Genomic DNA, 23775 nt, shown 5'->3' on the forward strand with positions numbered 1-23775 from the left:
CCGGCACGCCGATGAACTTGATCGTCAGTTGTCAATCAATCCCAGGACACCGTAACTCGAACGACGATCAAGGAGATGCTGTTAGTTAGACGCTTGAGGGAAGGTTCAATCAACGCGCCCGTCTCTGACATACGGATCATTGGTGTCCGTTCGCTTTCCTCGTGATGGATCTGTTCATTCGAACGTGTTTAGCCTCTAAGCACCCCACACATCGCTTCGTCCAAGTTGAACGACTTCAAAAACCCCGTTAGGGAGTGGATTAAATGGAACTAAACGACTAATATTGGCTATAAAACAAAAACAAGAAAAGAAAATGTACGCTTCAACTCAACTTTCATGCATCTAAACGATGTGTAGTGGTAGGTAGTGTAGTAAAAAAAAAGAAAGATACGTAACATGCAAAACGAATTGAACCATTTACAAAATGCACTGAGCGTCACAAACATGCACAATTTCTCCTAAGCTTTTAGCTTCACTTTTTTTTTCTTGGTTGGTTTGTTGGCAGTGTGGTGCACCTCATTAGCGAATAATTGTGGTGGAATTAGATCTTCCATGTGATCGCGAAGGTGCGGCCACTAACACACCGGCCATGTTGGTGGTAAATTGTGGAGATTCTTGACCAATAACTCCCCCACAAACAGCGTCTCGACGGGAATATTTGGCTATCGGTTGTCGGGGAGAGCAATGTTGCTGCAATAAAGCCGCTCCGTACGTGCCGTGTACTATCAATCAAACGTAGGAGTCGAGTTGAAACAAGCACTTTTTTGTGTGAGACGCTTTAAAGCCCACGTTCCAGAGGTCTCCAGCCTGAAGTCCGCGTTATCGATGTAACATACAACAGGCGGCTAAATGGCTAACAAGCATACGAAACACAACATTAACGATGTTGTAGCACCTTACGTAGTAGGGCATTTGCCATCGGCCTGGTGTAGTGGCGGAGTTTGATGCCTTTCGAAAAGGTAATAAAAATTATAGATCACACCTCGAAGCTGAACAACACGCACAGCACTACCTCGTTACTCGTGGGTTGCTGCCGTGTGAACAATCGTTCCCAATCGATGTCAGCAAAGTGGCCGCATGTTATTACGTGCGTTTATGGTGGTTTTATAACACATCAAGGGGTCTTTGGTCAGTATTCAAAATGAACCAGTAAATGAAGAAGTGCTGATGAGAGGTTCGATTTTTTTTACAGTCCTACGTGAATTTGATTGAGATTTGTGAACCTGAGTGAACCTCAGAAATAAAAGAATTACTTTGAATATCTACGATGAAGGAGACTCCTAAGAGTTATTATTCTCTAAGGATTCTCCAAGAATTCTCCAAGGATTCTCCAAAGATTCTGCAAGGTTTCTCTAAGATTTCTCCAAGGAATTTCCAAGGATTTTTAAATCTTATTTTCAAAAGCTGGCGTATTTTTGTGTACGAAGAATTACTCTGAATATCTACGATAAAGACTCGTAAGAGTTATTAATCTCCAAGGATTTTCCAAGAATTTCTAAACATTATTTTCAAAAGATACATGAATGTCAGATTTTTTTTACGCTTTTTATGAAGCTTTAGAAAAGATGAATACTCGTAAGAGTTATTAATCTCCAAGGATTCTTCAAGGATTATTTCTAAAGATTATTTTAAGATTATTTTCAAAAGTTGTCGAGTATTTTCAAAAGCTGGCGTACTTTTGTGTGCGAAGAATTACTCTGAATATCTACGATGAAAACTCCTATAAATTATTAATCTCCAAGGATTCTCTAAGGATTCTCCAAGGATTTCTAAGGAATATTTTAGAAAGATACATGAATATCAGATTTTTTATTCGCTTTCTATGAATCTTTAGAAAAGATTCCTTCTTTTCTATGAATGACTCTACATAGAAGATTCCGATAAACGACTCTTCTCCAAAGATTCATTCAGTACAACACTCGCTTGTTGATCTCCTAACGATCGCACTGTACATTATCGAAGCAAATTTAATTAAAAAATGGTTGTTAGTAGGACAGTATTATTAAATAGTTTAAGAAGAGTAGAAAAATAGAATAGAATAGTACGGTACGGTGAACAGACACCGAAATAGAGACCAAACACCAAACTCCAAACAGAAAAAAGATAGCTTGCGAGTGAGTGAATTTTGAGAACGGGATTTAAGGAGCTTTGTTGCCCTGCACATATTGGGGGGATTTGGGGTCATAAGGATGCATAACAGGTCGGTTGCAATAATTTACCACTGGTGTAGCGACTCTCGTGCCGTCCGATTCTTCTATTATTTCTACTATTCTTGCCATCGGCCGCCCCACCATTCGACGGATTATTACTTGTCCGATCCGTTTCGGGATCCGGCTGCGGCGGCGGCTGCTGTACGGCGGCCACCGTCGGCTCGGGGTAGGCTTTCGGCCGCATTATCACAGCGGACTCCGGTGCGGCAACGGCCGGCGGCTGCGGGGAGATACGCATCGCCTTGAACAGTGCATCGGCGGCGGCCGCAACCAGTGCGCTCGAGTACAGTCCGGGTTGTTGCGGTGGTGCTGCGTGCTGCGATCCACCCAACGATGGCACAACTTTGGTGGTTGCGGTCGTGTGCTGTTGCTGTTCCTTGCCGGCGTGCTCTCCGGCGGGGATGCTTATACCCCCCGACGATGTGGAACCGGACGAAGGGGTTGCGGAGAGCAGTGCGTGCCGCTGACGTAGAAGGTGCTGGTGCTGATGCACCGGAATGCCTGAACTGGGGGCAATCGCGGGCCGCAGCAGTTCTTCCGGCTGAAGCACATCGGGTCGTCCCGTTGCTATGATGGACGCGACGGTGTGCCAAAGCGTGCATAGAGGTGCGTATGTGGAGGTCCCATTAAGATGAAGACGACACAGGATGGACATTGGGTGCGTGTGTGTGGGTGTGAGTGCGCGCGCGATCGGTGCAGTGTGTGTGTGATTGTAGTTTTGTATTGCCGGTGTTTTTTTTTATTTATATCACACCAAGAAGCATTGAGATGGACAGTTTGATGTACAAAACGCAACAAAACACAAGTGACAAATGGAACACCACACAGCGCATGCACGACAGTTTAACCAGAAGAGAAAAGAAACGAAAATATGAAAGAAAACAAAACACACGTTAGAATAAACAAAAACAAATCAACTTAACAAAATGAAACAGAGTCTGTAAATAAATTTGTGATTTATGTTTTACTGATATTGCCGAGTGTTTGTCTAAAGTTATTTCAGAATTTACGAATACGCATGCTTCTACATCTACATCAATTAGGCGCTACGTAACATAAATATTAAGAGAGAAAATAAAAATAAACCATCCCTAACTCTAGTATACGAAATTCATGTAAATTTATTCCACCATGCCTGAAAAAGCGCCACCACTGACCACTGATCTGGTAGGATGATGAACAAATGAGTCGCATCAATCAATAGCAGTAATGTGCCAATGAAAACCCCTACGTGGACCCACTAAAAAAATCAATGCTCGGGAACTCCACCAAACATGGTCACAATTAGCGCTAAAGATTTATGCGCCAAAGCCTCAAAAGTCTTCAAACGATCACGTAATATAAATTAAAAAAAAAACCGCACCATTCGGGTGGGATTTAACCTTGTCTTCTGGAGAGTTCTGGGTAGGAGATGCATCCCACAAAAATACCACGTCTCATTCGGGGAAAAAAGGGCTAGTTTAAGTTTCCTGGCATTCTTCAAGGACAATGTGCGGTTTCTAAAGAAAACAAAGGAACGAAACATCCACAACAACATGGATGTCCCCCCCAAAAAAACACAAAAAAAACATGAAACCCATCTAACACTGGCAACACTGGAAGATCATCATCATCTGCGCGCGCATTTAGTTAAGGTAGCAATTAACCGCTAGGGGGGCCCCGTGACGTATCTCGTCTATTTCTCTCCCCCGAAAACCCCGCAACAAAATTCAAACAACACATAAAAAGAAGAAATATATAACACACAGCAAACCTACAAAATAACACCGCTACAAGGCTCCGTATCATAAACGGAACTAAAAATCTAGCTAAAAAAAACCCCACGGGAATAACAGAGCTAACTCCACTGATTTGAGGAAAAGACTTTGAAAAGAAACTCGTTAGCGAGCGTGGCAACCCCTCTGTAGCCTGCGCCGAGAGTTGTGGCACGGATCATCCCCAAAATATCTACTCTCTCTCTCTCGGCAAACATTCGGATTAGTCTGGTCCGTGTCAAAAGTGGGGTTTTGGAAGAGCCACGAGCCGCAGATCGAATGAAAGACCATTCCGAGGTACGATTTGTGATGAAGATTTAGCTTTGACTTGGCAGGGGGGTTTTGTGCCCCAAGAAGATCTCACCCCCCTCTAACGGGATGGATTCTGTAGCTCCGTTAGGAGGGTTTAGATGCGCATAGTTAAAGGAGCATTATGACACACGGGCTATAGTGATCGTACAACAGAAAAGCTGGCAAATTAAGCGGCAACTTGCGGCTAACATTGGGTACATACGGTACCCCAGCTACAGGGCGTCTAGGTGGTTGCAGAGATCAAGCGGTCCTAGCTGACCGCAATTTAAAACTACGCGTGGTTGCAATACTGTTATCGTTCTCTAACCTGAGTGATAGCGCTTCTCGTTGTGCGTTACTTTGCGTTGCGTACTGCGACGCGTGCGATTCTGTTGCAGTTGCTGCTGCTGCTCCCGTTGCTGGTGCGATGAGGAATGATGATGCCCGCCACCACTGCCACTGCCGGTACGATCATTTCTGTCCCTACTTCCACCACCACCACCCCCTCCACCACCACCTCCTCCTCCACCTCCGCCACTGCCCGAGGAGGCAAAGATGTTCTGCTTCTGTTGCGATGCTGGATGATGCAGATGCGACTGGATGTCATTAACGTAACCGGGGTTATTTCCACCCCCGCCGCCTCCTCCTCCTCCACCACCACCAGCGCCACCGCCTATAGTTAGAAGTTAGTAATTAGGATGAAACAAGCACACATACAAACACGCACACACACACCCACACATAGATATATACACCCAACACCACTCTAATATACTTTCCCACGACATCGAGAAATCTACATCGGTGCATCCTAAATGCACCGGATCGGATCGGCTACAAGCACTGAAAGCAGTTGACGCTAAAAAAAACACCCCTTCGATCGCGACATGCATTAATACCGCCCCCAAAATACATCCCCCTTTTATGTTACGATTACGATGCGCGTCATTTAAGGTTCTTTCTTTCGTAAAACTTTATCTAAAAAAATAAGCTTTAAGGTCGGTTTGTCTCATGGAAGGATCGACATCAGGCCGTGGCGTTGTCATGGACCGGAGCTGACGGAGGATCACTTCACGAGCAATATTGTTGGCAATTTTCCACTTTCTTACACACCTAATAGCGGAGCGATACGATACGGCTTAGCGTGTGTGCGGGATGTATGTTGAATGAATGAATGACTTTACGTCCATAAAACGAGTGGGGGATATTTTTTTTCTGTCTTGCTGCAATAAACAACCCCCACCCCACACACAAGAAGGTTTAATTTGAGGACATTACTTTCCGTTTGCGAGTAGTTAAGCTGTAACGGAGGCAAAAAATGCAAAAGCAATGTTGTCATTTTTGTTGTTGTGTGATTTATGCTATACAATAGCTACTTAATTGTGTGTATTTTTTAATGTGTAGAGAAATCGGGCAGCTTTTTCTGTTTTTTATAATTTTCCTCCCCCCGGGTACAGTAGCATTTTCCGGAAAGTGTGACATTTGCTTGACACGAGCTACACCTCATTCCAGAAAGATTGATGATCAAATAATTTATTGCACTATAAATCCACACTGTAACTACCAGCAGTTCGTAAATCCGTTGGCGTGTGCCCCCACCCAAGCTGCGTGATAAACACACAGATTGGGGGGCGCCAAAATCAATACCAAAACGCAACACGCAAGCGCAGAGCGAAAGCTAACAAAAACCCCCAAAAACCGTAGCATTGCAATTAGTCAACATATGCTGCCTCTGATTGTCATTTGTTCATCCCGCCGGTCGCCGGTCGCGACCTAGGAAGGAAGTCATAAGCAACCGCGCGCGCTGCATTCATAACCATCGTTTCCTCAATCAATGTTTTGTGTTTTGTGTTTGTTTGTTTCTTTTATAATGTTTTTCTTCGGTCACAAACAAACCAAGTTGCGTGACTAGCTGCCTCTTCCTTTTCAGCAAGAGGAAAGGGTGACGTGATCGTCACCGGTGTGTCTACTTCCTCGTGAAACCAGCTTAGATGGAGCCATTAAAACACGAATCGAACTTTGGCAGCTAAATATCAACCAGAAATGAAAGGAAAGGAAGTCACTTTCGGCACCATGCAGCAACACCCGAGCGCGCCTACCATTCCGTGGGGGGGGGGGAGGGTGCTGTCTGCCCCATTGGGTACAGTTAGTTCTGGAAGCGATCATCAATTCTAATCAAGACCTCCGATGGATGTGTACTGCAAGCGAGCGAGCGAGCGTGCGACATAAGCAGCAGACACACACTCTTTGGTTTTGTGGAATTCTTGTTTTATGTCCCGTCATACATGTGCAATACGTTCACTTTGACCTAAGACATTCAGTGACTTAAATGACAGCAGGAGAAAGGTGTGTTATGCTTATTGCACTTCGTCCTACACATACACAGCGGACCAATCGCTGCAATATTTTAAGCGCCCTCGTCGTAGCAATGGAGAACTAATTTCTACAGACTACGCAGCTAATGTTGTCACACTCGTCACGCTTGCTGGATGGAGTGAAAGCTAACATTATTTACCAGGTTTTGATCATTACAATAATCTAAATACTAACATAAATGTCAACAATGCTATTCACACAACACAATACTTGGATGATATTCTGACAGTTACTTGGGAGTTACTTAGATATCTCTCTGATGATTTTTAATGACTTTGTGCAATACTTTTGCATATTTATGGGAGATTTCACAGCGGAATAACAGGTCGGCTGATAATTGTTTGACCTAACACATAGATCGTGTTAGAAGATTTAAATCCATATCATTTTTAGTTTGTTCCAACCTTCAAACGAATACTGTCAAATTTTGACAGCTCTCGGAAAATAATCTAGTAGGCTAGAGCGTTTTGTTTGACAGCAACTTTTGTGTTTTGAGTAATCATGGAAAAGAAGGAATTTCGCGTGATGATCAAGTTTCGCTTTTTGAAGGGGAAAAATACAGTCGAAGCCAAACATTGGCTCCACCAAGATCAACCTTAAAATTACCGTATGTTACATTTAAATGTGGTAAAATGAGCTATGAGGACGGTGAACACAGTGGAAGCCCAAAAGAGGTGGTTACTGAGGAAAACATTAAAAAAATCACAAACTTATTAAAAGCAACCGTAACGTGAAGTTGATCGAGATAGCTGACAGTCTAAAGATGTCTAAGGAACGTGTTGGACATATCGTTCACGAGTGTTTGGATATGAGATAGCTCTGTACAAAATGGCTGCCGCGCGAGCTCACAGTTGACCAAAAACAACAACATGTTGATGATTCGGAGCAGTGTTTGGAGCTGTTTGAGCGAAATAAATCCGAGTATTTGCGTCAATATGTTACCATGGATGAGTCTTGGCTTCTCCACTTCACTACAAAGTCCAATAGACAGTCATCCGAGTGGACTGGACGCGATGAACCTGCTACAAAGCAAGGGGAAAACGCAACAATCAGTTTGCAAGGTTATGGCGTCAGGTTTTTGGGATTCGCAAGAAATATTCTTCATCGACTATCTTGAGAAAGTAAAGACCATTAACAGCGACTACTATATCATGTTATTGAAACGTTTGAAGGACGAAATCGCCAAAAAAACGGTCACATTTGAAGAAGAAAAAGTTCTGTTTCATAAAGACAACTCACCGTGCCACAAAAAAAAGTGAAAACAATGGCAAAAATTCATGAATTAGACTACGAATAGCTTCCCCACCCATCGTATTCCTCAGATCTGGCCCCCAGTGACTAACTCCATTACTCAGATCCCAAAAGGATGTCCTTTGAGAAGACATTTTCAGAAGAAAAATCCTTGGATGCAGAGGTGATTGTCGAAACAAAGGCCTTTTTTAAGGCAAGGAGCAAATACTACTACAAAAATGGTATCGAAAATTTGAAAACCGGTTATAATCATTGTTAAACCCTTGAAGGGATGTACGTTGCATAATAAAAAAAATAATTTTGCCAAAAAAACAAGTGTTTCACTGCCGTAGGCCAAACAATTATCAGCCCACCTGATAACTCACGACAGGTGGGATTTTAACAATAAGTTGTGTTATCATATTTAAAGAAATCTCAATTTGTAGAATAACTAATTTGATGATCAATATCGGGTATGATAACACCGCTAGGGACTAAACTGAATCATGGCTCTATAATGTAGCAGTTAAATCAACTTCTTTACACAACATGAAGATTCTTTTAAAGCTCTTTTGAAGAACAAAAATCGAACTCCAGCCGATTTGCTAATAATAATTCTGTACATAAAGAAATAACAAACTTGTGCGAGAGAGGAAGAAAATCTTGCGGATACAAAAGTGTGATGTTGACATTCAATTCTTGACCCAGCGAAACCCCTAACAATTCAGCATAAAGAATACGGAATTAAAACTCGATCCCCGTCGACGAGCGGATTAAATGTTCAAAGGGGGACCGCGCGCGCGCGATACCGCCACTTTAGCGTGGATCCTCAACAAGTACGATGGCATTTGGCAAAAAAAACCCCTATCGGGGGACTGTCTGTGAGTAATTGTTTCGCAAAACTCCCGAGTGCCGCCCAGCCTACCATAAATCAGTATTATCCCCGTACGGGATAAAAAAAAAAGCTTATCGAACAGACGCTGCTGTCAACACACGCTGCATTCCTGTGCTTTGGAAGACTGCCGCTGCGATCGGGAGTCTTCCGCATATGTCGGCACGCATCTAACGGTGCACAAGGTGACCGTAAGGTCAGCGGCAACGGTGCAAGCATACAGAAACATAACATACTTGCGACATTAAGTCATTAGTCGCGTCAACGCTATCTATCGGTATTAACTGCATTTTTAGACGGCTTGATCCGTTACGCTGTGTGAGAAAGTGGAAAACATTTGCTAACAAACATTAATGGTCGTAATGGGGGATTTTTTAAAATTCTAGTTTAGAAATGAATTAAAAAAAATATTAATGTTATTTACAAAAGAGATTTGTATCGCAATTCATTCCAAAAAGTGTCACAATAAACATCTTTCCCGTTGTTTGATTAATGGCATCACTGGTAAGTGATCCGTCTTTATGAATTGCCATGTTTTGAATTGCGCTAATTGACGCAATTTAAACCGCGCTCCCACACATTGCGCGCGCGTGGTTTACGTTTGAAGCTAGTAAATCATACCATCACCCTGGGTGGTATACGAGCGGAATGTTTTGTTTTACGTTGTTACTTTTTTGTTGTTGCTGGTGTTTACGAAAGTGGACGAATATCAGCCATCTAACCAATGTTAAAAGTTAAGAATACAAGCGGCATCTCGGTTACTTACCGTGCTGCACATTTTTGGACAGATATGGCTGCAAGAGTCTTGTTCGCTTCTTTTCGTATCCTTTTTGAGTGATGTCGCCTGCAAGAAGAAAAAAGTGTAGAGGTGGAAACATAAATAACGCTGCAGAACAATTATAGCTTTGACAGGGAAAATTTACTGCAATAAAACAATAATGTAGTTTAACAGCGTCTTTTAAAGGGTGCCCCCGAAAGTATAAGCACGATTTAAAAATTAGACAAAAAATAAAACCTGTTCCAGAAACTGAATGTTTATTTGATAAATTGAATTTGTGGAGTGTTCTGTACTATTTCCCAAGAAAAGAAAATTTTTAAAAAAATAATCGTATGCTAATGATCGCACTTTTGATCGGACGCCTCCCACCAGGTTCAGCACAGACTTGTCCCGAAAGATTTTCGACACTTTCTTCCAGTCTTTTTGAAAACTGTCGATGTTCTCCGCAGCCTTGGTATGAGCCCAAAATAACTCAATCGGTCTGGCTTAAGGGCAGTTCGGGGAATTCATTTCCTACGGCACGTACCGTACCTCATGTTCTTCATACCATGCGATCGTGTCTTTGGCATAGTGGACAGAGGCCAAATCTGGCCAAAACAACACTGGACCAGTATGTTTTCGTATCATGAGCAGCAAACGTCGATTCAAACACTCCCGGATGTCGGAATCGGTCCTCATCGTCTCCGTTCTTACTAAACGATTCGGACATCATACCGCATTCGCAAATGGTTTGCCACCCCATCGCCTTTTTTCCGAATTTTTCGGGAAATATAGATTTGTTGGCTTCTTCGACGTCCTGGCTTTCAGGCACGGTGTAATATTGACTCCCCGGAAGAGTTTTGTAGTACGACTCATCGTCCACCACGATGCATTAGGATTGATTCGTTTTTTTGCTTGAACGCTTTTGATATATCCCGGTCCAACCGCTAATCGACAGGACCAGGATTTCGGCCACATTTTGGCGCATCCTCAAAGCTGGACTCCTCCCGAAACTTTTGAATGGCGGTTCATACGGCTCCGATACTCATACCTTCCGATTTCGCTAATTGACTTAGCGAAATGTTAGGTGTCGAGCTTCATTTGTGCAGAATGCTTTTGCGCTTTTCGACGGAAATGCCTCGCATTTCAACAGACGTTATTGAGAAAAAAAGTTTCATTGCACTAGCTACTAGCTCTGAATGTAAACAATCAAGCATATCAAGAATGAGTGGTTTATGCCCTCCGTTTACTAGAAACGTCATTTAGAAATCATGCTTATACTTTCGGGGACACCCTGTAAACACATATTATTCGTGATCATTATAAGTTTCATGGCTATTTTAAAGATGAATTAAAAAATAGAATGCAAAAAAGTCCTGTACGTAAGGAACTCTCACGTAACCTTTCACAATATGTCTCACAACCTGTCTTACGTTTGTGCCAAATTCTACAAAACATATAATCAAAACTTTACAACTTTGGATGCTCCGAAGGTACAAATTATACCCCGAGTGAGGGAGGCAACCTTGCCAAATTGGGGATGCTCCATTGGGGGCATCCCTTTTCACATCGCCTACCTCACTTAGCTGCAAGAACCTTCAAAACCCAATCTTCTCTGCAGCAACAAAAAAAATGGGAGAGGGATGCGTCACCCCCAGCTGAGCACAAGCGCTAGCCCGTGGACAACATTACACCCGCGGTCCATAAAGCATAACGCTGCACTACTTCACTTATTAGCTAGATAGATTCACTGCCGATCTCTTGCCATCTCACAAGGCAAAACCAATAATGGAGAGCGGACCACGGCACGGATGTGCGAGAAAGCGCAACTTCTCATCTACGTACCGTAGGGGTGCCTTGGCAAAACTTGCGAAAATTGATCGAATAATGCTCCGCATGCTAATTGGAGCATTCGTTCGCGGCAAACAAAAAAAAACCGGGCAGGCGGTCGACTTCTGATCGGAATCATCATCTCCCGATGCTTTTTTTTTCGAAAGTGGGCAAAGTACTGAAGGTTAGTACTTGCGTCTACCGGAGAGCACACCCCGTACACATGTGCATGGCGAAGATTAGTTACGATTTTCCTTCCTTCCCCAGCGCTCCTTGGTGGAATGGAATTGAGCTATCAATATTGGGCATATTGTGGGAAACGATCGGACGGGAATTTGGGGCTAACACGGGTAGCCATGTTCCGGCGTCGAAGGAAGTTGATTTCTAATTTCCACGCTAAATTTGACCACTATTTCCGTCCGCCATGTAAGCTGGGCCCGACCGCAGACCAACCAGATGGCTTTTGTACGGTTAGCCATAGCTGCGCATGTGAAGACGCACGGAACGGATAGTTACTCCAATTTTAGCTAAGCTGCCCTGCTAAACTGGATTTGTGTGGACTGTGCTGATGCTTTTTTTCTTGCAGCCAGGCAAAGCTGGGGAAAAAACTGTAGATGAGTAGCACAGCTTTAAGATGCAACCTAACCGATCTACTTTCCCAAATGTGTTCATGGTCAGCGATCGAGATCGATTCTCGCGTGAACGATAATTTGCCACTCTCAGTGCGCTCGACCACCGCAACCCAAGACCGGAGGTTACCTACCAACTGACTAACGGGGTTGGATGGTTGGTTGCAACTGCGCGCACTTACTCAAAACCATTCCCTCCAAAAAAAAAACCTCACCTTGTAGTAGTGGCCGACAATTCAATCTTCGTTGCAGCGGCGAAGAACCTTGATTAAAGTCCACAGACACACACGAATTATTAATTTCCACTGGAAGGTGCTTTTTTCGCTCATCATACGAGGCTTGAGAGACAATGTTCGTTCATCGATCATCAAAACGACGGTCGGAAGACACTAGCCGAACGGTAACCTTGACTTAAAAGGCTGCACAAACACCCGGTATAAGAACCCGTCCGTGGTCTAGCCACCCTGTGTTCCAAACGCGTCCCAGGGAGTCTCGAAGGGAGGCCTCAACAGAGCGTTGGATGTTCTTGGAACAGAGGCAGAGGACGGTAATGAGCAGGTTTATGCATGGCAAGATGCCTCCTCTAGCAAAGCCCCGGGTATGCATGAGACTGTTGCATTTATAACGGTTGCAAACTCCAATGTCCAACCAATGTCCGAGAGAGCTGATCGGTGTACCAACGCTGACCGAGACCAGACCCAGACCCAGACCGGTATCTAAAGCGATGCGTGGATGTTGCGACTCGTACCCCGTGGTGGTGCGCTGTTCGCTCGATGCAATCTTCCTCACGTTGCAAAAAAAACCCCACGCGCGTGCGCTTGCAATGGCCGATGGCTTCTGCAGTGCATTGTTTTGTCATGCGAAGGGAAATTGAGATCGCGCACCGCTGTGTTCGCTGTTTATTGGCATTTTTAATGTTTGCTAATTGGCACACCGTTTCTCTGCCTCAGCTCGGGCAGGTTGTGCGTGATGATACCACCAGGCAGGGAATGAATTCGGTTTGCTGAGGTGGGTGTGAATGGGAGCGATCTCTCGTTAGAATCCGTTGCCACAGTCCGTGCATTCTGGTGGAGGGCAGGCTGAGGTTTTCAATCGAATCCAGCCGGGAGGAGATGCGTCCATTCTTTGCCCGAACAATTGAAGGTTGCGCACGCTAAGAAGGGCAGTACGGCGGACCGGTAAATGACCGTTTTGGGTTGAATTTTTGCCTTAAAGTTCAAACCAGCTCCCCCAACGCATCTGGACGCACAGCTTAACTGAAGATTCTCCCGCGTGCCTGTGCAATTGTGATGGACATGCGAAGTGTAGGCGATAAACATACATTATATGGTCGACGCTAGCTAGTCTCATCATTACCACACAATTATTCTATCCTACTTTACATTTCTAACCACCAGCATCGAACATGGCGCCATAGCATTATGAATTTACTTACTGCAAGATCACTATTATTTTCCTACGCGAGCCTAATGAAGTTTACCTCGATTGTCGCCTTAGAGGAGGAAGTGGCATGAGAACACCCCCTCCAAAGGTAGGTCGTGAAAGAAATAAATGTACTAGCAAAAATGGGGATGCCATCTTCCTCCCACCCCACATCAATTGTTGCCTTCATGCGTACAGCGGCACGGCGGTGGTGGTGGTGGTTTTACGTATAAGCAGAACACATTTTAGCACGTACCAAGTAGGAAAAACCTTCACGGACCTTACACAGTCGGTCAGCTATTTTTCATTGCATAATGTGGACACCGCGCGGTGCGGAAATGAAAACCGTAATTCAATTTGACCGTCGTGAAACAGATGCTCAAATAAATGTCTTCAACCAAACGTGGCCGAATGGTGGCAGGTAGGCGAAGGTGGTGAGAGATCTTGGCGTTAGACACCCAAACAGGTTGTAAATCAATAAGAGTGTGTCGATGCGTTGCGTTGTGGTTTTGTCTTTAACATATTTTGTGTAAACATTTGAGAGGTTGTTGGAGGTTTTTTTTAAATTTCTGTTCAGAGCTCTTGTTAATCGTAATATAAGTCGTCTTTATTTCATGCTTTCACCATCGGGAGAAAAAATGTTGTACAGGCAGTCCCCGAAATACGCGGTTCCTCTTATATGCGGATTCGGAGATACGCTGTTGATGGAAATTTGACAGATGAGCTAGTTTATAGCACAAAATTTAAACAAAAAGGTGAAAAATTGGTCGAAAACATCTTTTATGTCACATAAAACAGTTGTTTTTATTTTATTTTAATGTAATCTTTCTAAAAACCGTCTGATTTGCTGCATATTTTCAATGCAGAGAAGGAAGTCGACTCTGTGACTTTGAGGTATAAACGAAATTGCACCAGGATTCGACTTACGCGGAAATTCGAGATACGCGGATTTTCCCCGGTTATGGCGGTCCGCTATAATAGCGTATCTCGGGGACTGCCTGTACTTGTGAGAAATCTCGCAAATTGTTTGAAATTGAAATTGAAATTTCGCAAAAAATGTTTCCGTAAACCGAAACCCAACAACACGTGTCGGACAATCTCCGTGTTCTATTTGCTACCGTTTTTATTCCGTTGTCTACTTTTTCTTCCAAAGTTCCTAAAATTCATTAGTCATTAGGAGCAATTAGTCTAACGTGAAGTACGTGAAACCTTTCATGAAACCTTTCATGCAAAAATAATTCCAGTAATTCCAACAGTACTGAAGCAGGCAGAAATGTGTAAAATATCAACTTATACTTAACTTTACAACACATTATGCTCAGCAGATATTGCTGAAAGTCAAGAAAGAAGCAGTTTAATTGAATCTACCATAAGACAAACAAAACAAACAGTTAAAGGTAGTCAGCTGACTCCTTGTTCCCATATGGGTACGAACTATTTGTCAAACACGAGACAATAATAAGGCATCCCATCTATCTCACTTTCCTGCATATCCTTTCCCATGGCCGCATTCGTATTGCGGAAATGTGCAACAACACGAACCAAGCACACTACTGGCAATTGTGCAATGCCGAACTAATTTCTTACGGCATAATTACTACCGCGTTTACTGTCGCGCGCGCTCTGGGAAGCGCGCAAACGTCTCCAAAGCACAGCTGCACCGCGCAAGTCTCATTATTTTGTCCGGCAGTTGTCGCTGAGTTGCATCCAAAAATAATGGTCCATGCGCTCCCTTACGTAAGCGGCTGCTCAAAACGAGCACTCAAATTACACGCCGAACTGGAGCGCACCAGCAGCGGCCCAGGCCCAGAGATCTGCTTCCGCGCGGCAAAGGGTAATGTCCGAAGTAATCGGTTCTTGGCCATGCTTCGGCCCTTGTGGCAAGCGTAAACTATCGACCCGAAACGAGTTGTTCGGGTGTGGGAAGTGGTCCAATCCCCTGTCCGGGCTGCTAACCGGAATCATTTCATCCCAAACACACCGTGCGTCGATTTCTGCGACATTTTAAGATCGTCTTTTTTTTCTTTTTTGAGGGTAGAATAGCTTCGTCCAAGCAATTCCAAGGCGGTGTGATGGTGTGATCTCCCACGAAAAAAAAAACCGAAGCCTTCAGAGAAGTTCGAGTTGTCGAGCGTGTCTAACATCAGCGAACGAAATACGGCTAACGTGCGCAAATCAAAGCTTAATGGTCACAATAAAAACCCGTTACCATGGAAATCATTCAAAGATGCTAGAACCGTAAGTTCTCCAAGATGTCTGGAGGCACCTGGACGTTGTTACTTAGTCGCGTTAGCGATTTCGGGTTTGGGATCACTTTTGTCCGGAGATCTGCCTACCCCGCTAATTCAACTGAGCACTCGAAACATTGGCATCGAGTACAAACGGTATTTCTTCCCGGTTTACTCCTATTGAGCTCAATGTCAGGCTGAACTCTGGGAAAGTAGAAAAATTGTACGACGTTTTTTTGTTGTTTTAAATCATTGGAAGCCACACAAACTCTTGCCCAGTTTATTTCTTTCGCTCAGCAGTTTTGACAGCAATGTCGAGCAATCAATCATCGACACCTATCGGATACCTCGGCGATTGCGTTCCGGTGCGTTCCCGGTAACTCTCGTCCAGGGTGGGGGGGCGCAATGTTGCGGAACGGGCAAGCACTTTTTGAACCAACGAAGCATACACACACGCACATAAGCCTTCTTGTCGACATGCAAATACAACCACCTCCAGCGTTGCAAAAAAAAATGTCTCCTGGTGGGAAGGGAAATTATGGCAGGACAAGAATTATGCCCCCAGAGTTCAATTCATTTGCGACGGCGGATCGGCCCCGTTCTGGCGTGAACCGTTGCGAAAGACGTGCGTCACACGTAACAACGGCAGGGGAGGAAAAGCGAACTTTTCACGCGCAAAACCCCAATGGTAAAAGGTGGTTAGGTCGAATAGTTTATGATGATTCACCGTAACGGCCGTACGATTTCTCTCATGCGCAGGGCACCCATCTACGGCACCAACCGAGCCGTCGAAGCCGTCGCTGTGGATCTAAATCCATAAATTGTGGCACTCCTCTCCTTCGCGAAGAATTCATCAACAACTTTTGCAACCCAAAAGGGTGGGTGCGAGACCGGATAGAATAAAATTAGTAGCTCTGGCGAGGATTCCTTCACAGTTCTTACACATAATCGATCGGATACGGAATATGGTAAAAAGTTTAATCCATATTAAACGTTCGGAACACTCCCAAACGCCCTCACCGAGATGCTAATACGATGCGATTTAGTGGATTTGAAGTATTATGATAGAACCGATTGATTTGCATGCATTTAGGATAGCTGCGGAGAGCAGGAAAAATTCATCTTTCCCCACCTTAATAAATGGAATTAGTCTTCTAACATGAGTTCAATATGATATGCCGAGATAAGTTTTAAAAAAATCCACCGAATGGTGGCCGGAAACGAGACGATATTTTAATATATTACCGTGCTTCATCGCCCGAAAGCAAATAACATGCCTATCTGCAGTCACAAAACTTGTGGAAACAAGCACTTTGATAGGTTTATTGATCGTTAAACAAAAAAAAACATACTCACACACCCAGCTCTACAACCAAAACCAAACCGCCAGCAGTGCAAGCCCTCGGGCACTGCCAATGAATGGCGACCGCGTTGTACTGTCTTACACCCACGACTTCTTCAACATTATTCCTGCATAGGCGGAACGATGCCGAACGGAATGTACTACACTTCTGCATCGCACACATCTGGAGCTGGTGGGAGCATGATGATGTTTGGCTAGACTGCGGACTTGCGCCATTGACCTTGACTAACGACGATCGAACGGATTAACACAAATGTGATTGCAGCGTGGAGTGAATTAAAGGTATAGTTTATGGGAAGTGTCACGTCAAGCAACGCGACGAATGTTGATGTCGTCTGTTAGGTTTAAAGGCGCAAGAGCCTCGAAGAAACCGAATGCTGCAACATTCAACAGGGATTCGAAACTTTGAAGTTGAAATTCCAAAGGATTTATTAAACCAAAAGGTTTTGTGATGCAGAACTAAGCGGAAGGTTATCTTAAGATTCGTTTACTTGCTTCATTGTAGTACTGTATCTTCGGTTTTAGGAGAGATGCATCTAAATCTTCTAGTAATCTAAGGTTGGGGCCACTTTGTTTGCTGCACGGTAGTCCGGCGACACTCTCATAACCAATTCTTGCCCTAGACTTCGTCATTGTAGCGTCTTAACGGGTAACTCAATATATTTAAATGATGTTTAGAAATAAGTTCTTCACAAATGAGTTGTCTTTGAATAGTGCAAAACATAATTGGGGAGTTCTCAAAAATAAAATTATTTTGTTGAATAAAATTCCCTAGGTCTCTAGCTGTACGAATAACGCGTGAAACTCGAGATCTTCAAACGCAACTCCTTGGCGCACATTCTTGATAACAATTTGAATATCCTACTGCTTATTATCTGAGATTTCATTATTATGTAGGATGTCTGACAAGCTTGGTCGAATATCTAACGCAGATCTAAGGATCGTTGGCAGGAATTTCAGGAATTCAAGGATTTCTCAGATGTATTTGTCAAATATGTCTTATGTAACATGCCATTATTCAACAAGGACATCTTCATGATGGAGTCAACAATGGACACAGTAAGAAAGATAAAGTATCTGGAATGTATAACTTTCGCTCTTCCTATCGAACCTTCAAGGCAATTCAAGGTTTATACAGTGATACATAAATATGCACTATGACCTCGCAAATAAGTGTGGCATTTATTTGTTGATCCTCCTTGGCGACCAAACCAGTGACCAATTAGTGACCTGGGAGGGTTATACTACAAACTTAATTTCATAACATTATGATACACGCTATTGTCGGAGATAAGCGAAAAGACCCATGTGCCTTTCGCACCGAATCACTTAGCTACTTCTATTTCCTGCCTATACACTATTCGCGGCATTTGTAATGCAGATGTTGCGGGGGGAGGAGCGCTATATTTGGGGATGCGCATTACAATTAACGGCCGAAACAATACAGCAGCGATTTTACGCCTGACTGGAACCGACACCCAATGCCAAATACAAAAACTCTCGGGTGGACGAACCACGGGCGGCAGAAGCTTTTTGAAAACAACCAAAAAGAACGTGGGACGATCGTGTAGCTTTAAATTGATTTCTTTTGCACGTTAAACGTTGTGCGTCGTTTTTTTTTTTGGTTGTTGGCACGGTAGCTAAAACAACTTATCATTTCCGATTGCAAACCATCCGGCAGCCATTTGTCATGGTGACGGCGAAAGACTTAAAATGGTTGCCTCTATACGGTGGTTGCTAAATGAACGTGCACTAATGATGATCGCCTTTGACTATGATCCGTCCCGCTTCCCAGGTGATGTGGTGCAAGTGTGGTTTCTTCGAAGCAAACCTCATTCGCTCACATCGCTCACGTTAAACTCCGAAACAGTTGGGCCAATGAGAAACCTCTCCACCCAACATTCAGCTGTCACACAGCCAAGTCAAGACGAATAGCTCGCAAAAGTTCATTTGTCTGCGCGGCTAATCTCATCTCTACGCGTGACCGTGGCTGATTTACTCGATGATTTATTACAAACCTAAGTAAAATGCACCTTTATCACAGCAAAATGCATCATAAAAGCAAAAAAATAACCCTTCACCCCCCGTTTCACTTACCCCAGTAGCTGCCACGCCGCAGCGTCGAATGGTTTTTCCGCACGGTGCGTTTTTTGGACTTTTTTCGCTTCACTTTCTTCTTGTGGTTCACGTGTATGATGTTGATATCGTTATAATCAAACACATCACAATAGTTTTCATCATTCTCGTCCAACTCGTCCTCCTCCTCGTCATCGTCATCGTCCTCTTCCTCTTCGCCGTTCTCGGTAACGTTCGAGCGGGATTTCTTGTCATCACCCTGCTCACCGACTATCACTACCTCACCGTTTGGACCGTACTCCCGTTTCGCACCACCCTTCAACCGTGACCGACTCGGACGGCCAGAGTCCTTCCGTTTCGGCGATCCCGAATCCGAACCCTCGAAACACTCACAGTCACTGTTCATCTTGTCGCACCGCATGCAGTACAGATTGTCACCCAAGCTGTTGATCAGGAACTCATTCTCGCTGAACTCTTCATCATCGTCCTCCTCGTCGTTGTCATCCTCTTCGGGATCTTCATCGCTTTTCTTTCCCGCATACCGATGGCGCACTGCACCACCGCTAGCTTTATCCCCGTTTACCGACGGGAAGACACTCGCCAACGAAATTTCATTCTGAATCGAACCAGACGATCGTATCCGCTTGAGCTCATCCCCAGGGGCGGTCGTCAGCTGGAAGTTTGAGTCACCGAACGGAGCCGAAATCGAGCGCTTGTAAACGAACGAAGGTGGCTCCTTGTACCGGGTCACGTGCACCGACTGATTGCGCTTGCCGAGCAGACTCGAGGAGTCGTCCCGCAGGAACTCCTCCTCGGTATAATGCGCACCACCCCCGGTCAGTGGTTCCAGAGGGCTTCCGTATGGGCGAACTTCGTGAAAAAGTTGCTTCCGACCACTAGCCGTCGTCGTCGAGTGGGCACTCCCGGTGCCGGATTTGGCCGCTTTGGTCGACTTCCCCTGCCCGATGGAACCACCGGATCCGCCGGCACCGCTTTTGCGCTTGTCCGGATGGGGAAACACAAACTCCAGACCGGCATCCGTCTGCTGAAAGTACCGCTGCTGGAGAGCATTATTCTTGAAGCGAATCGTCTCATTCTTCGTCACTATGAACGTGTCATAATAGTCGTTCTCTTCATCCTGCTGCTGCTCCCCAACGCCGGCTGGGACGGTTCCGGCACCAGCACTGTCCGCACCAAGTATCGCGGCCCGACCCGCTCCATAATCCCGATAGAACTCCTTGATAGCCGCTTCGTTCATCTTCTTCTTCTGGATGTAGTAATGCCGCAAGCGCTTCAGGTGCTCCTCGTAGAACGCTTCCAGGTCGTGGATTTCCTGATTGTAGCGACGATCGTTGCAAAAATTTTCAAAATCACGCGCAAAGTCCGGTGCCTCCGGTTCCAGCGTACCACCCACTGCCGGTGGTTCGGCCGAGAAGTCATCGCCCAGCTTGCTCCAGTTTTCGTCGTACAACTCGCGGAAGATATCCTTCCCCGCGACACGCTGCTTGCGAATGGATTTCTTGCGCTTGGACGAGTTGCGCTGCACCACCATCACCCGCTTGAAGTACCCGTCCCGGCTAACGGCCAGCTTGGGAGGTTTGCGCCGCTGCAGCAGTGTCGCCTTCTTCGACTTGCGGCGGAACAAATTTTTTGGCTTGGTTAGCGTCAAGCTGAAGCCCGAATCGCGGGACGACATCGATTTGAAGGATTCGTTCTTTATCTTGGGCGGTGGTACCAGGCGTGGCCCGGCCGTTGAGAGGATCGAGTCCTCTTCCTGCTGCTGCCCCAGATTCAGCTGCTTCCAGATCCGACCGGTGTTGATCGAGTAGAACTCCTTGTTCTTCGTGAAGGGATTTTCCTTGATGCGCAGCGCGTACGGTATGCTGTTCTCCGGCGATGGCAGTTCCGCCTCATCCGCGTACAGCGTCTGATCGTAGAAGATGTTGTTCTCCTCCTCAAAGTAATTGTTGGGAAAGATAAACTTCGGTTCACTGGCCGCATCACCACCCTTCGGGGTGCGCTGAAGTTCAAAGTTTTCGTGGCTCTTGTACGTACTGAGGCTCGCATCCTCCACGTCCAGCGTGCCCGTCTTACTCGCGGACGCCTTTTTCGCCTTCTTGCGGTATTTATTTTTTTGGTTTTTCAGCTCTAGCGTACCGTCCGTCGCCGTGCCGGTCAAGTTCTGTGTCGAGCCGCCCAAACCGTGGCGCAAATCCTTCTCGTCCACCTTGATATCGACGTCGATCAAATCGAGCGCGGAATCGTTGCTCAACTGTCGGTTTAGATTATCTTCCGGCTCCTTCAGACCACCGCTGTCCGACTTGGAACCGGCGTGCTCGACCCCATCCGTCTCCTGACCATCCATCGCCGGGATTCGTATTACGATCCCATCGCGCGATTTGCTGCGTATCATTTTGAACGTTTGCGTGTTAATCCTTGGAATCCGCGACGGACTCCTTTGTCGTTCACCGGTGTTCGTAGCGGACGGTGGTGCCACGGCAGGTGCTAGCGTCTCCTTTACCACCTTCACCACCTGCGGCTTACGCTCCCGACCGGGATCGGGCTCCTGAGGGCAGTTGTCGAAGCTGGTCTCCAGGTACCGCTCGTTGACATGGGTAGTCGATTGCATCAAGGAGTTCGGCTCGCAGTACGTCCGAATCGTAACCAGCGTGGGCAATTCGTTGGTGGCCGTTTTGCTCGTACCGGTGCTGAAGCTACTTCGGAACGATTTTTTCGACGAAGCAATCGTGTTATTGTTGCCCGCGTTCGTCAGCGTATTGCTCTCGATCGTGAACGTGCTGATGCTGTAGAATGACTTGTCGTCCGCCGTGTCGTCGAGTGCCTTTGGACCACGCAACACGCCACCATCGTGCCCTTCATCCTCCTCAGGGATCGCGTCCGAGCTGACGTTTATGTTAACGTGTGAGATATTCTTCACCCGCCCGGCACTACCCGTAGAATCTTGGCCGTTCGGGAGTTTCGTCAACTTCCCCAGCCGTTCCTGGGAACCTGCTGACGTGAACGGTTTGCTGCTGAGATCATTAGTTTGTACTTCGTTGTCGAGCGCGTTCCTAGGATCGGCGTGCTGTTGGGACGCACCACCTACCGACTGCTTCGAAGGTCTGGGCGGTTTCTTGATCTTGATCTTCTCCACCTTCCGCGAGACCTCGTACGTCTTCTCCACGAGATTGCGGTTCTCATTGATGTACCGATCGTTGATCTCCTGCAGTGCGCGAATCTTTTCGTCCAGCGACGCATCGTTCGATTCTAGCTTCTCCTCGAAGGAAAGTTCCGCCGGACCGGACACTCGCTTCGTGATGGAGGAGGACGCCCCCCCGCCCGTCTTCTCCGACGCATGGACCTCAAGCCCATCCTTCGGCTGGATGCCTTCCGCATCACCGTTCAGCTTGAGCTTCTCCGGTCCCTTCACAACCGTCGCCTGATCCTCGAACTCATTGATGTTGACCAGATTTTTGGTCGAACCACGGAGCACCGCTGCCGCATTGCGTTTCCGACCCCGCTCGAGATAGCTCTTCCGGATGCTGATGCGCTTGAACGAGTCGCTGCGTTTGAAGCTTTGGTCGATGTTGGATTTGTCCTTCTGCTTCTTTTTCGTCTTCAGCAGATTCCGGATCGATTCGAACGTGATTGGCTTCATGGTTTATGCGCCACCATGCCTGGAACGTGGAACGGTAACGAGGGATATCCACTAACTTCGATGGTGCTGCAGTTTGGGTGCGGAATTCATTTTTCAGCTGTACACCTTTGTACGCATCTGCGATAAAACTCCTCGCGGGCTCGGGAGTCTGTTGGGATTAGAATGGGGTTTGAGGGTATTCGGAAAAAAGTCGATAAAGAAACACTGCTGTCAACTTCGATAGATGTCGCTCTATTGCAACGACACGGCGACCACAGGTTTGTTAAACGCAAGTGACAACTTCAAACACAAACACACACACTACCAGACGGGGGAGAGGTTGTCCCCGTTCGGTAAGAACGCGCTTCAAAGACTCTATCACATACGCAGCGCAGAGTACGCGACTAGAGCCGCTCGCGGACCGATCCTTCCTCGTTATGACCTTGACGCGGACTAACCGTTAGTGGCGTCCGGCTGCCTTGGCAAACAGACGCACACACGCCAAACGGTAACCAGCGGGAAAGTGAGCGAGATCTCGTGCGCACACCGGGGTACGCACAACGCATTTTTTTCGTTCACGCATTCGCAACATTCGCCACTTTCCTTTTGCCTCACGGGGCGTTACAGGTATCGCTCTCTGGCAGGTGATGAAGTCCGTGCCCCTGGCCATGCACTGGCGCTGCATATCAGCAACGACGGGGGAAAACTGTACATGGCCACCATCTTGTAAAGGGGGGAGGGAAAAGTTTCAAAGCAAAACAAAAAAAAAACTAAATAGTGCACCCCTCTTCCACCGTGCTCCGTCGCGCTCCGTCGCGCGTCTTCACGATGCGCGAAACAACAAAAACCAAACAAACCTTCTCCACCTTCGGCCGCGCGCACATCACCTCATCACGCGTAATGAGCGTTTTGCATGTACGATCCGGAGTAAAACGCAAATGTGATCTGCTTTTTGTCGGAGCTAATGAATGAAAAACTTCGACCAACTGCAAGCCTCCAACATGTACGTGTGTTCGACTGCTCGGGCCTCGGAAGAGAAAACGTTGGGTGGCGGACGCGCGTCTGAAATACTTGTGCCAC

The 23775-nt window shown here is 45.9% G+C and overlaps 1 protein-coding gene across 1 annotated transcript in view; it reads right to left on the reverse strand.

The window, feature by feature from the left end:
* The window catches only part of LOC128299679 (disco-interacting protein 2), a 34685-nt gene extending 11969 nt beyond the window's left edge, over positions 1-22716 (reverse strand). The window contains exons 1-4 of the mRNA XM_053035702.1: positions 19080-22716; positions 9520-9597; positions 4584-4928; positions 2220-2777 (exon numbers count right to left, since the gene is read on the reverse strand). Coding sequence (XP_052891662.1) covers positions 2220-2777; positions 4584-4928; positions 9520-9597; positions 19080-22716 — 4618 coding nt within the window. The remainder of the gene's footprint in view (positions 1-2219; positions 2778-4583; positions 4929-9519; positions 9598-19079) is intronic.
* Positions 22717-23775: the final 1059 nt, after the last annotated feature.

Source organism: Anopheles moucheti, chromosome 2, assembly GCF_943734755.1.
Source record: "Anopheles moucheti chromosome 2, idAnoMoucSN_F20_07, whole genome shotgun sequence".
NCBI lineage: Eukaryota > Metazoa > Arthropoda > Insecta > Diptera > Culicidae > Anopheles > Anopheles moucheti.